Here is a 13326-nt window from a genome sequence, read left to right on the forward strand (position 1 = left end):
GCTTCCCATCATCTCAAATCAGCGCAAGTTCCCAGGGTAAGAAGCGATCAATACTTGCCAGGACAGGGGTCGGCAGCTGGGTAACATGAATGCTGTCCCTGGACTCTGGCCTTCATAGAGCCTTCTTCCCAGCGTGAAGGCCCCCAGGCTTGTTTATCAGCCTTTTAGTCCTCCAGGGGTCAGTTATGTGTGAGTGGAGTGGTGGTACAGGCCAGCAATGGAGAGGGATTCGTTCTCAGGAGGTCACCTAGGGAGGAAAGATTTGACTTCAGTCTCTGGAATGCAGAACCGACTGACTGTTCATCCACACCATCTGCGCTCTTCGCTCTCATGGCCCATTAGTCGCTTTCCCAATCCGATCCTTCTTTTCTCAGAGCACTGCCCATGTCCCAGGTCGGGAGCCTGGGCAGCCCACATACTTGCAGCTGCTGTAGTAGTGAGCGGGGAAACTTGTTTGGTTGCAAAAAGTGAAACGCAGCCAGGAACCTGAAGCCCAGAAAGCAGGCTAGCCTGACTCTGGGCGCACAGCAATCCCGCCCCTATCACCCCCCCAACAACCCCCACACTGCGCGCACCCCTCTCCAGGAGGGGAGAAGAGGTGGGGCCGGGGCAAGCTCAAGGAAGCTGCTTCAGTGAAGCCTGGGAGTAGTGGGTGGTGGCCGCGGGGGCGGAGCCGGGGCGGGGCGGTGGAGACTCTTAGTGGCGCTCAGGCTCCTGCACCCGAGTGGGGCGTCGGGCGAGATGGCGGCGCGCAGCCTGGGCAGCGGTGTGGGGAGACTGCTGCATAGCCTGCACGGGCGCTCCGGACAATCGGGGTGGTTGCTGAGCGTGTCCCTATCGACCGCCACTCGGCTCCTAGGCAGCGTTCCCCAGGCAGCGCAGCCCGGCTCATACCCTGCGTTGAGCGCCCAGGCGGCCCAGGAGCCAGCCGCCTTCTGGGGGCCGCTGGCCCGTGACACACTAGTTTGGGACACCCCCTACCACACTGTCTGGGACTGCGACTTTAGGACGGGCAAGATCGGCTGGTTCCTGGGAGGCCAGTTGAATGTATCTGGTGAGTGGGTTGCTGGGGACCAACTCAGTCCTGGCGAGACTCGGGAGGCCCCTTGTCAGTAGCAGCTATCCCCAGGCCTTGGCCCCTTTCTCCAGTATGCTTCACCACCTACTCTGATCCTTATGCCACGTCCCCCTGTCCTGCATCCCACCCGGTTCAGAGACTGCAGCTGGCGGAGCACCAGCTACGCGCGCAAACCTGCAGCGCTGGCTCAAGCGGGAAACTTGAGGATAGCCAATTTGAGGTCAGAGTGGCCTACCCTAGCTCAGATTCTGGGGGCACTTTCTTCAGATTTTAATCTCGGGAGTCCCCAGCGCGGTGGGCACACAGCTTACCACCCCAGATAGGCCTAGGTGGAGAGAGCGCATGCTCCAAGACTTTTCTGCTCAGGGTCCCCCAGGACAGCGGGATAAACGCAGTGTGCAGGTTACTGTCAGCTTACGGTGCTAGGGTGCTAGCGTTGGCAGCTACCCTGGGGACAAGCCCTGAAGTGTAAACAGAGCCCTGGTGGGTGCAGGAAGAGGAAAACACCAGCCGCTGGGAGGGAACCGGTTATCTCCTCTCTCGGGGGTGTGTGTGGGCAGGAAGTTCTGGGTCTCAGAACTGCACACCAAAGGCAAACGTCTACAGAGTCAAAGGCAGGTAACCCCAGCACTCTAGAGGCTGAGTCAGAAAGAGCTGGGCCGAGCTCAAGGCCAGCTTGGGCCATGTAGCCTCCTCCTCATTCTCCAAAACAGACACACCAGTCACCAGCTGTCTGTTTTCTGATGAGCATGGATTCCGTGCTGCGAAGGTCAGAGGACCACTGAGGCACTGAGAAGTCCAAGAACTGAAGGAGGGGCTAAACAGAGGGACTGAGCCTCTGGTGCACAGCAGGGGTTCAGGGCCTTCTGCCTTTCAGTGGGGTGGGAGTGAGGATTGGGTGGGTCAGAGATACCTAAGAAAGAAACTGACAGTCCCCTTGGCAAGGTGATGCTTTGTTCAAGGACCAGTTAGAGGAGGAATCTGGTGTCTGCTGCGTTCACTTGAATTAACTTTGGTGCATCTCAATCTCCCCATTTATGGTTAGGGAAGTAAAACTCATCTGTTAAGCTGGCTGTACAGTGCGGGGAGATACAGAGCCTTATTCAGACTTACTGGTAATCAATAAGCTGTATCAATTCTGATTTACTATATTCAGAAATTATAGGTAGTGTCTTTTTTTTTCCCAAGCACAACACCTTAAAGAAACTTTGGACCAGTCATTTTCCCCCCATATTCTATATTACTTGGCAAGTTTAATCTAAATGAGTCTCTTAGATAAGTGTTGCCTTTAGAGTTGAGTCAGCAATATCTCAAACTTGGGGGAAGTTCTTGCGTCTGTAGAATTGATGGAATGGGCCTTTGAAGTGAGTAAACATGTTTGTTGAAGGAAGAGGGCAGCAAGCGTGCGGCTTCTTTGGAAACCTCCCCAGGCTTAAGAGGCCAAGGCCACTGGTACACCCAAGCTTGCAGCTGATAAGGAGTAGTATCAGCCTATGGTGAGGCTTGGGTGTGGTCTTCAAGGAATTCTTTGGCTTCTGTGTGAGCCAGAAGCTGAACTTCAGGAAAGCAGCTTCTCCATGTAACTGTCAGCAGCCTCTCTGTCCTTTACCAATGTCTGCAAACCGCAGAGGTCCTGGTGTGAAAAGGGGACAGACTGCAGCTGCCCTGGGAGCCACCCAGAAAGTTGCGAAGTGGTTGAACTGTTTCCGTCAGATCTGTTTGTCTCTTGTGATAATGACATCTTGTCCCAAAAAGTGTGAGTGACACTATTGTCCTTTCAGGGATCTCCAGACTAATGCTTCTCAAAGCATGCTCCTGGACCAGCAGCCTTCTTGGGGAGCTTTTAGAAATGCAAATTCTGGGGCCCACTCTCGACCCTTAGGTTTAGAAACCTGGTAGCTGGGCATCTTCCAGGTGCAGGTGCTTGGTACAGCATAGTCTGGTGGCTTCACCTGTGCCTTTTGAGCTACATTGAGGTCTCAGTTCTTACTGTGCTATGCTTCCCATGTTTCCTTATATGTGAACAAAGATAGGGTGTCCTGGAACACTGTTGTAGTTACCATTGTTACATACTTTCAATTTATCGGTGCCCAGGATACAAGGCCATTTTATTACCCTCTGTGGTCCTAGGTCAGGACTCTGGACAGGGCCCCCAGGGCCCTTCCCTGACATCTCAAGCTTCCTAGTTTGAGGGCCTGAGTTGGAGCTATGCTTAGAATGTGGTTCATCCCCTAAACTCCCCAAGTAAAGTGCCTTTGTCAGGTATTATGAGGGCGGTATCTAGGATTAGCAGAGGTTATCAGGGCAGAGACATTAGGTTCAGATCGTGGTGTTTTATAAGAGGGAGAGGCCAGAGGAGATAACCCATGTCTTACGCCATGTGATGCTCTGCATTGTCTTAGGACTCCCTAGGCAAAAAAGCAAATAAAATAATAAAAAAAGCCACCAGATGCAGGCCTTTGAACTACAATACAAATAATTGTTTTTCTTTGTAATGGTAGTCATCCTCTGTTATTTCATCACAGTTACAGAGAATGAACTTAAACAGTTGTGATAAGTGAAATTTTAGACTGAGCTCAATTGAAACTTGTTCCCCAAACCACATAAGGCTTTTCACAGTGTAATGCCTAGGTTCATGGAAAGTTCTGTGCAAGAGAATGTGCAGAAATTAAAGCTTCTTCCAAGCAGCCTGTTTGAGGTGGGGAGGGTACTTGTTTGCCCTTCTTCTCTGTCAGATGTGGTTCTCAGCACACCTGGCTGGGGCTCTTGTTAGGATTAGGTGAGATGAAGCTTGTAAAGCTCTTGACACTGTCCTTAGCACATTGCAGCCCTAACCACTCGTAATCATTAATGAAACATTTGGTGGAAGTAGTGACCCTGAGTTTGTCCTCCAGAACTGCTGCTGAGTACTGTGCCCACCTGAAACAGACCCCACATGTTTGAGTATTGGATGGATGGGAAGCAGGAGGTTGGAGGAAGTGCAGGTGCCTAAATGGCTCTCAAGGAACCACACACTGTGTCGCCCCAAGCTGTGACAGTGAGCTGTGATGTTGGAAGCCCCTTGGCTTGGGGGGCATTGAGGGGAGGTACAGACTCCAGGCCCTTCCTTGACTTGCCTCTAATGCTTTATGAAACATACTTTGCATACTTTTTTCTGGCCTTGATCATTTTACTCTGTTTCTGTAGGGCTCCACAATTATTTTTGCTTTGTGTATATATACTCAGGATGCAAATCTAAACCCAGGGGGTCATGTTTATGTTGCTTTTACCACACACATCTTAGTTTTATTTTATAAATCCCAGACCTTGAGTCTGATTTATGTCAATGTATGTATGCATTCTTACTCTAGCAAGAGTATGTACACGAAACTTTTGGAGACAAGGTGTCATATGTAGATTAAACTGACCTGGAATTTACAGAGATCCACCTGCTTCTGCCTCCTAAGTTCTGAGATAAAGGCATATTACCACTATGCCTGGCTTAACTAAACTATTTTTAACTAACCATTGAATACTGAGACTTCTTGGGTGTTTTTCTTCTTTTTTTTTATGCTGGGCATGGAGTACAGGTTCTCAGACAGGCTAGGCACCACTCGCCACTGAGTGCTACCTTCAGCCCTCTTGATGCTTTGGGAACACTGCACAGCTAGAAGTCCTGGTGCTGATGCTCTTTCCTCGATGGCAGTGACTCAGAGATCAGATGATGCTGAGATGCTGCAGTGCAGGCAAAGCCTGTTTTTTTTTTTTTTTTTTTTTTTTTTTTAAAAAAAAAGAACTCCAAATGGAAATGTAGCTCCAATCTCATGAAGTGGAGCTTCTGGAAGAATCTGAATTCTTCTCACTTGTCAGAAGCATAACTTGCTTTAAATAGCAGTTGCTTCTGGAAAGTTGGCAAATAGAACTTGCAGGACGAAAGTTCTCAGAATGTGCCAGGGAAGTCCGCTATTTAAAGAAAGCCATTGTGAATCTGCAGTGTGGTTACTAACCCCAGTTTCTTTTCAAGGCGATTGAGGCTTTGTGTTCTGGGTTCACTTAAATTTGAGAGGGGTGTGAGGAGGATATATTTAAACAACCAATCAGAGCTTTTGGATTAGGGGTGTGGCCTAGTAGTTGAGCACTTACTTAGCTTGTAGGGAACTCTGCATTCCATTCCTAGCCCTGTAGGGGGAGGTGGGAGTTTGAAACTCACATTATTGTCTGTCATCTTTCTAAAGGAGGTAACAACACTCCTGTAATTTTTTGTGTTGTTAAGAAATCTAAAAATCTCTGATTCATTAACAAGCACTAACTGCTCAGAGACTGTGTTAGGATCTGGGCTGGGCTGTATGCTACAGTGACTGAAATGGAGGCCATGGCTGAGCAGGCACCCTGCTCTCAAGGGCCATATCCCATTCTTAATGATGCAACCATGGAATGGTTGGTGTCCTGTTCTACAGATGGAGACACAAAGGCCCATCCTCAGGAACAGTGGAAATGCCCGTTGTCATAGCACCTGAGCTGAAGCACACAGATTACAAATCCATGGTTGGAAGGTGGGAATTACAACGATGTGGATTAACATTCTCATGAAATATATCAAATATTGAGAGCTGGCTTTTATAGACAGAGAAGGGCTGAGAAAAGCACAATAGAGATCAGAAAACTGATTGGCTCTTTCAGACACTTCCCTTGAAAGGCAGGGACAGGGAGATAGGACAATATGAAAATAATGGACAGCTCACTTAGGCTCTGTTGGTTTTCCTTTTCTGTGTAAGCACTAGGTGGGGGGTACTTCACCACCAGGCACACTGAAAAGGTTGGCTCTAATTTTTTGTGTCTCCCATCCTGATTTCTCCAAAGGTCTGATAAGCAGTCCTGTTTCAGCTTGGTGATGTGAACTTTTGCATGAACAACTCCATTTTGATTTTTAGTATGGTTTGTGCTAGAGTTTAGACCACAGTGGTCTCACAGTGGTAATTTTTATTTAGCACAGTAAATAAGAAAATCTGTATTGGAGTGACGTGCTCAAGATTTCCACAAGGCCGGAGAAGAACTGTGGCTCTCAACCAGTCCCTATGAGAAAGGAACCTTATGGCCCTTGTGACCCAGATGGCGGGGAGGGGGGGGGGGGGGCGGAGCATCATGCCCCCAGTGGGGACTCCTGGGCAGAATCAGGAAGTGTTACATGGTGTGGGCCACTGAGAAGTGGGAGGACAGAGGCTCACTATGTGCTGGGGACTTGGAAGGCTCAAAGTAGGAGGTGGGGTTTGAGCTCTGCCTTCACTTGTGCTGGGCCCTGGCCCAGTTCTTCCTGTAGATTGTTACTTTTTTAAATGTAGAGATTTGGTAAATCTTCCATGTCTTCCTTCATTCCTCTCCTCCCTCCCCAAGTCCCTCCCCCCCCTTACCTCTTTCTTCACTTCTCTTCTTCTCTCTCCTCTTCCTTTCACTTCCTCTCTCCCCCTTACCTCCCTCTCTCCCGTTTTCCTCTTTGCTTCTTCCCTTTCTCTCTACCCCTCCCTCTGTCTTTCCTTCCCTGTGGCTGAGGTTGCGGAAGGAATCATAAATATGTGCTAAAAGCCATCATGAACATGGCATTTGAGGGCCATGGTTCTCAGGCCCCACACTGTGGGGGCTCTAAGGAATGGGATTATTCTGTTGGCATGTTCCTTGGGAACACTGTGACATCCTCAGCCCCAATCTTATGACACACTTGGGGGCAACTAATTCTCAGACTCACCCAGAGTCAGGGGTTGCTACACCACCCTGTGGATTAAAAAGCTGAGACTTGATGTGAATGACAAGGACATTGTCTGTAGTTAGTGGGTGGCTGGCCAAGGGCCAGACTTAAGGATTTTTCAGGCAGCTCCAGGCTACCAGCCAGTAAGGCATGGCCAGGTGTCGCACAGGGCTAACAAGGACCTTTATTTATCTTCCTCCCAACTAGGAAGAAAGGAACGAAATCCCCATGGAATCTGGAATGGGTGTACATACATAGTGGGTGTATATGTAAACACAGAGGCATCTACAAGACAGGCTGCAGCAGAACTGCTTGCTTAATATGCACAGACTCTGCTAGAGGCTGGTGTGCTTCACAGGGCCTAGGCTCCTGTGTGCTAACAAGCTCTTTGGGGAGCCTGATACCACTCAAGGGTGAGAAACATGGGGTTCACAGACAGGAACACATGCAGTGAGAGACACAGAGACCGAGATCTGTAGCGTGGACAGGAGGGGTGGCAGTGTCAGGCAGGGAAACCAGTGCAAAGACCCTGGGGCAGGGGGAGCTCTTTGGACTGAGCTTGTCCAGCAGGGAGAGGAATGTCTTTGGAGGCCTTGGTAGCTAGTGGTCTAGCATCTTCTCCATGTGGGAGGCCTCTGGGGAACGCTGGATTTGGGGATCTATTCTGAGCTGCCTAGATTTGTGCCATCTGTCAGCCCCAGAAGGCGATACATGGGACCACTCAGCTGTATCCTGATACTTTTCACCTGTGCCAGGCTTTCCTCATCCTCTGTCTCAGCCTGCCTTCCTTCTTGGCATAAAACAGGCAGGAAACACCTTGCTGGGCTTTGCAGGGCTGAGGGTCTCAGTTCAGAGTAAGTCACTCCCTGCAGCAGAAGGATGCCGGTGCCCTGACTGCCGTGGGAGCAGGTGATGTTCTGTGGGGTCTGAGCTCCTTCCTGCAGCTTCATGACTGGGGTTTGGGCAGGTCCACTAGGACACCAAGATCTCTGTAAGGCTGCTTCCTGTTGCATCTGACCAGTCCATTCTTCAGGATGATATAAATCAGAATGGGTTAGAGCAGAGATTCTGTGGGGAGAATATGGGGACATGTCTCCTGTGGCTTCCCAACGCAGCTAGGTGGGTGAAGGACTTAAATTTATTACTAGCTTCCAGGTGTCCAGAGCAGCCCAGACACTCCGCTCTTAACCAGTCCTGTCCTGGTTCTCCTTCAGGACTTTCTGTAGCACTGATTCTCAGGTGACCCTTCCCAACTTGTCACAACCAGCTTAGACTCACCTCCGTGGCCAGGCAGCTGAGGAAATGGCCCTGTACCAAGGGGGGACCTTTTTGCTGGCTGCTTAGAAGCCATGAAACCATGATTTTAGGATGAAAACTCTTGGTATTTGGGTATCCGTGTACACACAGACAGACAGACAGACAGACAGACACACACACACACACATGCACCCACACACGCATGCACGCTCACACACACCACACTGGTGAGCGAGACTCAGCCTGGGGGTATGTTCAGCTGATATCTGTGAAGCTAGCTTGCGAGTTTCTTCTCCAACAGCCTTGGTTTTCCACGCATGGTAGGAGCTACCTATTCTCCTCTGCCTGCTCTTCACTGCTCTCCACAGTTCCAAGTTCCATCTGTCTGTGCAATCACACCTCTTCCTATCTCCTCTCTCCTTTGCCACAGGTTGGCCCCAGCTTCTTCCATCTGCTGCATAAAGCAGCTCTTGGCTGCCTATTTGAGCCATTACAGGGAGACAGTGGAGAGCAGAGTGAGAGACTCTGGGGCTAGTCTGAGTCAGATCCCAATCTGTTACTGTGCGACCTTGGGCAGGCTGTTCAATCTCTGTACATTTCCCATCAGTGATGAGAAATACTGGTAGTGGGTCCTCAAGAGTGCTGTCTAACTCTGACTGTTATCGTTGCAATTCCAAGTTGCTCTTAGTTTCTGTGAGTAGGTTTGTCTTGTCTAGGTAACTTCAGCCCCAGTGTTCTCTTGGAAAAAGTTATGTGACACTTGACAAAGTCCACCTCAGAAGATTGGAGGCCACTGGTGGAAACGTGGCTGGATAGAACGGGCCACTGTGGGAACCAGCATGAGTTAGGCTTACCTTTAAAATCAAATAATCAGTTAACAGGATGTCAGCAGAATTGAGCCCACTAATCCTCAGGTTTTCCGTAAACCAGTCCACTGACCTTATGTGAGCCTGTATGTGTGTGTGTGTGTTTCCCAGCAAGTCATGTGAGCTGAGCTTGGGCAACAGAGGGGGAGGGGAGCAGCACTTTCTTGAAAGGCATGTCCAGCTTAGCACCTATTATGCAAAGAGTCTTGGGTGGTGATGCCCCTTGCAGCCGGTGTAGGGCCCATTGGAATGATGTGACTGCAAGGTCACCTCGAAGAACAGATCATGTTTGTATAGTGACTGTGTTTTTTGCAGTAGTGGCAAGCACCCTTTCTGTGGGAGGAGAGCCTGCTATGCAGGAATAGTAAGCCACAACAGATCAAATCCTACCCCACCCTCTTCTAAAGCATCCAGAATAACATCTGTTTACTTTTCTTTGCATAGTCAACTGCCTGGATCAGCATGTGCAGAAGTCCCCTGAGACCGTAGCTTTGATTTGGGAGAGAGATGAGCCTGGGACTGAAGTGAGGATCACTTACAGGTACTGTGTGTCACCCAAGGGGGGACTTGGACCTTTCTGCAATTTGGTTTTGGGGAAAGTGCATGACCCCTGTTTCGACTGTTAACACAAAAGGTTCCCAGTCTGGAAGGATTCTGGCTCTGTGTTTGCTTGGTGATACCTGATGTCTGAAGATTCTTGTAGTGATATTAGGGACTGGGGAGGCGTTGGCTCAATTCTGCTGGCGTGTCTGGCTCAGGACATGGAATTTCCTAAGCATTGGGAGATGTTTCAGCTTTGGGGATATTCGATTATCCCAGGAAAAAGAGATGTAGACAAGGCAGGCTGTGGCAGGTATCAGAGCACACAGAGTATCTGTCCAACAGAACCCTGGACTGAAGTTACTCAGACAGACAAGGCAAAGTCTTCCACAGGAGCTATGGGCTACCAGAGTCTGGATGTGGACCACACTGCACCCTTGGAGCACTCACTACCAGTATCTCTCATCACTGATGTGAAATTCAAAGAGATTAATGGCCTGCCCAAGGTCAGTCACATAGTAGCAGATCTTGATTTGATTCAGTTTAGCTCCAGGATCCCTCCACCATCCTGCCCTCCATTGTTATCTTGTAATTGTCTAAACATGAAGCAAAGAACTACTCTATCATCAATGCCAGCTACTGGTGGTTCTCTATATATGTCATGATGGGGGTGGTGGGTGGGATGATAATAACACAAGTTTTTAAAACTTTTTTTTTTAAAGCTGATATGCTTTGATATCACTGTCTGGCCACCAAGTACCGAGAGTGTAATGAAGTACCAAGGTTTTAGATGAAGTAGAGAGTGTTCAGGGAAGTCTGGCCATAGACTGATGGTGATTTAGATGGGTCCTTAGACTGGCTATCTGAAGCTGTTGCCTCTGGGTTGTCTTGCTCACAGATGCTGTGGTCCAGCAGGGAGGATATTGCCTCTTCATTGATGTCTCATTAGCTGAGGATAGGTGTAACTCAAAGAGCATGCTTGCCTAGCAGATATGATTCCTTAGGTTCTATCCCTAAGATAGAACTGAAAAAAAAAAAAAAAAAGTCCTTTCGGCTAAAGACACAATTTAACTTTAACTTTACAGTGCTGCCTCTGGCCCACTATGTGTTCTGCCTTCTCCTCATCAGGTCTTCTGAGTATGATTTTTCTCCTCCAGGTAGCTTCAGGCTTTGCATGATCTAATCAGTCATCTAGCAAGTACTTGTTTCGTGCCTTGATATTCGTTACTACTGGTTAGAGTATGCTGCAATAACAACCAAAGCATGATAGAATATTCAGGCCGACTAGTGACTCTCTGAAATGAATCCGAGAGTCAACTGATGATGGAGAACACCGTGTCCTGGGGGCAGGGAGATGGTATGGTAGTCGGGACCTGGGAATGATGGGGACCTAGAGTGTTTATAGAAACAGTTTCAGGCTAGGGTTCTGAGCAGAGCAGTTACTTGTGGATGCTCAGGTAACTTGGGGGCAACTGGACACTCATTTCCTATTTGCTTCTGGAATTCAAATCTTCTTCCAGATCAAAATCAGTCCTGGCATACAGTGCTCAGGCTGCCTTTCATAGAAAGCAAGGTGACTTAAAAATAGGTATTTTGTTTATTTTTAAATGATGTATATGTAGCCAGAAGGTTTTCCAGTCTCACCTGACCCTGCAGCCACTCAGATCCAAATAAACATACAGAGGCTTATATCAATTACCAACTGTATGGCCATGGCCTATGGCTCAATCTTCTTGCTAGCTAGCTCTTATAACTAAACTCAGCCCATTTCTATTAATCTATATGTCACCATGTGTTCCGTGGCTTTACCTGTGTGTCATTACATGCTGCTCCCTGGACAATGGGATGGCATCTCCTCCCCCTCTGCCTTTCTCCTTTCACTGTCTCTCTTGGATTTTCCTGCCTGGCTCCATCCTGCCCTGCCATAGGCCAAATGGCTTTATTTATCAACCAATCAGAATAACACATATTCACAGTGTACAGAAAGACATCTCACAACAGGTATGTGCATGAGAGTACAGGTTCCCATAGAGTCCAAAAGAGGACACTGGATCAGGTGGTTACGGGCCACCTGATGTGGATGTCAGGAACTGGACTCTTATGCAAGAACAGAACCCGCTCTTAACCATGAACCAACTCTCTAGCTCCCAGGTGACAGTTTCAATCTTCTGTAGCCCCTGGTGGTGCTACTGGCCCACTCACCCCTTCAACTACACATCCTGTCATCCCTCAGGCATATTGTAGCCTTCATAGCTAGAGGGCTGTGACATGCTTTGACCCTCTCTCCCTTGCTGGGCTGAGCTCAGGACCTGTGTTGGTTTCTTTTCTCTGTATCTGGCTTCAGCCTCCATGTGACCCACAGACCAACAACATCTTACTGCCAGGAGCCTGGAATCTACCAGACTGGCTAGATGGCTAGATTCCTAGATGGCTTCTGTACAGGTTATCTTGGGAAGTGCTGCTTGTGTGAACTGGCTAGTTCAGCTGCTTCTTAAGGATTTTGGGTCCACCTCCATTTGCGTGTCCACATACATCCTTCTGAAAAGGGGCTGAGGCAGTTGCTTGGGTACTGTGTCATTCATTAAAAGATGAACACCATGTGTAGCAGGCCAGAGGCACTAACTAAACAGCTGGGGTCCTGCTCTGATGCTGCCTGAAGAACTGGTGCTCCCTATCCCCCCCCCCCCCCCCCCCATCCCAGGTATGCTTAGAAATGCTGATAGGCAGGTCACTAGGAATGCCCTGTGGCCGGATGCAGCAGTATTTGGCAATCTGCGAAATGCTGAGATTTGTGGTTGGAAGTTAAAGGTAAACCACATGGAATGCTTAGGATTGCAGCCAGCTCATTAAAGTCAAGAGAGACTTGAGGTTGATGGGAATGAAGCTGCTCCCAGCTAGACAGATGAATTTCTGAGCACAAGTGAAGTGTTTACTGAACTGCCCCTCTATAAATATGCAGAATTTGTCCAAAGTGCTTCGGTCTGTCTCTGATGGCTTAGAACTGGATGGCTGTGTCTGCTGTTAGGGCAAAGTGTTATATACACTCTGTAACTGCAGTGACTGTGTGGAGGCGCCTAGTTAGCCCTTTCCTGGCCATTTTAGGTGTCTGACTTGCTGCTGATTTTTATGTCAGCAGACAGACAGACACACATGTACTTACCACATGCCCTCTGAAGTAATGTGATTTCCTTCCAGATGCCCTGTGGGGTAGCACTCAGGGTGACTTAGGATAGTCACAAGCCCAGTAGACTCAAAGGTCAAGCTCCAGATTCTTACTCATTTTTTTTTTTTTTTAAATATTTTGGTGTTCTTCTGCTAGGGATCAAATTCAGGACATTGGTTATGCCAGGCAAGTGTCCTCGCACTGAGCTACACTATACCCTGACCATTTAAAGAAACTCAGCGCCGGGCAGTGGTGGTGCATGCCTTTAATCCCAGCACTTGGGAGGCAGAGCCAGGCAGAGAAACCCTGTCTTGAAAAACCAAAAAAAAAAAAAAAAAAGAGACACTCACCATGGCTAGGGATGGTGGTGTACACCTATAATCCTAACACATGGGACAGGAAGCTTTAAGATGGCAAGTGTGAGACCATCCTGTGTTACCTGTAAAGCTTCTGTCTCAACACACACACACACACACACACACACACACACACACACACACACACACACACATCACCCCAAGACAATACACAAAGAAAACACAAGCGTTGCAGATACAGCTAGATGGTGAAGCACTGGGTCCTGGACTGAATATCCAGTACCGCAAAGAAAACAAGAGGGTAGTTGTTATAGACAATGATGATGTTGATACATTTTTCTGGTTCCAGGAAGCTTACAGGTAGCTTGGACAGCTGCATATAAATA

General features: G+C 48.6%; 1 protein-coding gene across 1 annotated transcript in view; it reads left to right on the forward strand.

Annotated features, from left to right (window-relative positions):
- The first annotated feature begins 704 nt into the window (after nucleotides 1–704).
- Nucleotides 705–13326, forward strand: part of Acss1 (acyl-CoA synthetase short chain family member 1) — a 51247-nt gene continuing 38625 nt past the window's right edge. The window contains exons 1-2 of the mRNA XM_036184500.1: nucleotides 705–1054; nucleotides 9365–9461. Coding sequence (XP_036040393.1) covers nucleotides 742–1054; nucleotides 9365–9461 — 410 coding nt within the window. The 5' untranslated portion in view covers nucleotides 705–741. The remainder of the gene's footprint in view (nucleotides 1055–9364; nucleotides 9462–13326) is intronic.

Source organism: Onychomys torridus, chromosome 4 (assembly GCF_903995425.1).
Source record: "Onychomys torridus chromosome 4, mOncTor1.1, whole genome shotgun sequence".
Taxonomy (NCBI): Eukaryota; Metazoa; Chordata; class Mammalia; order Rodentia; family Cricetidae; genus Onychomys; species Onychomys torridus.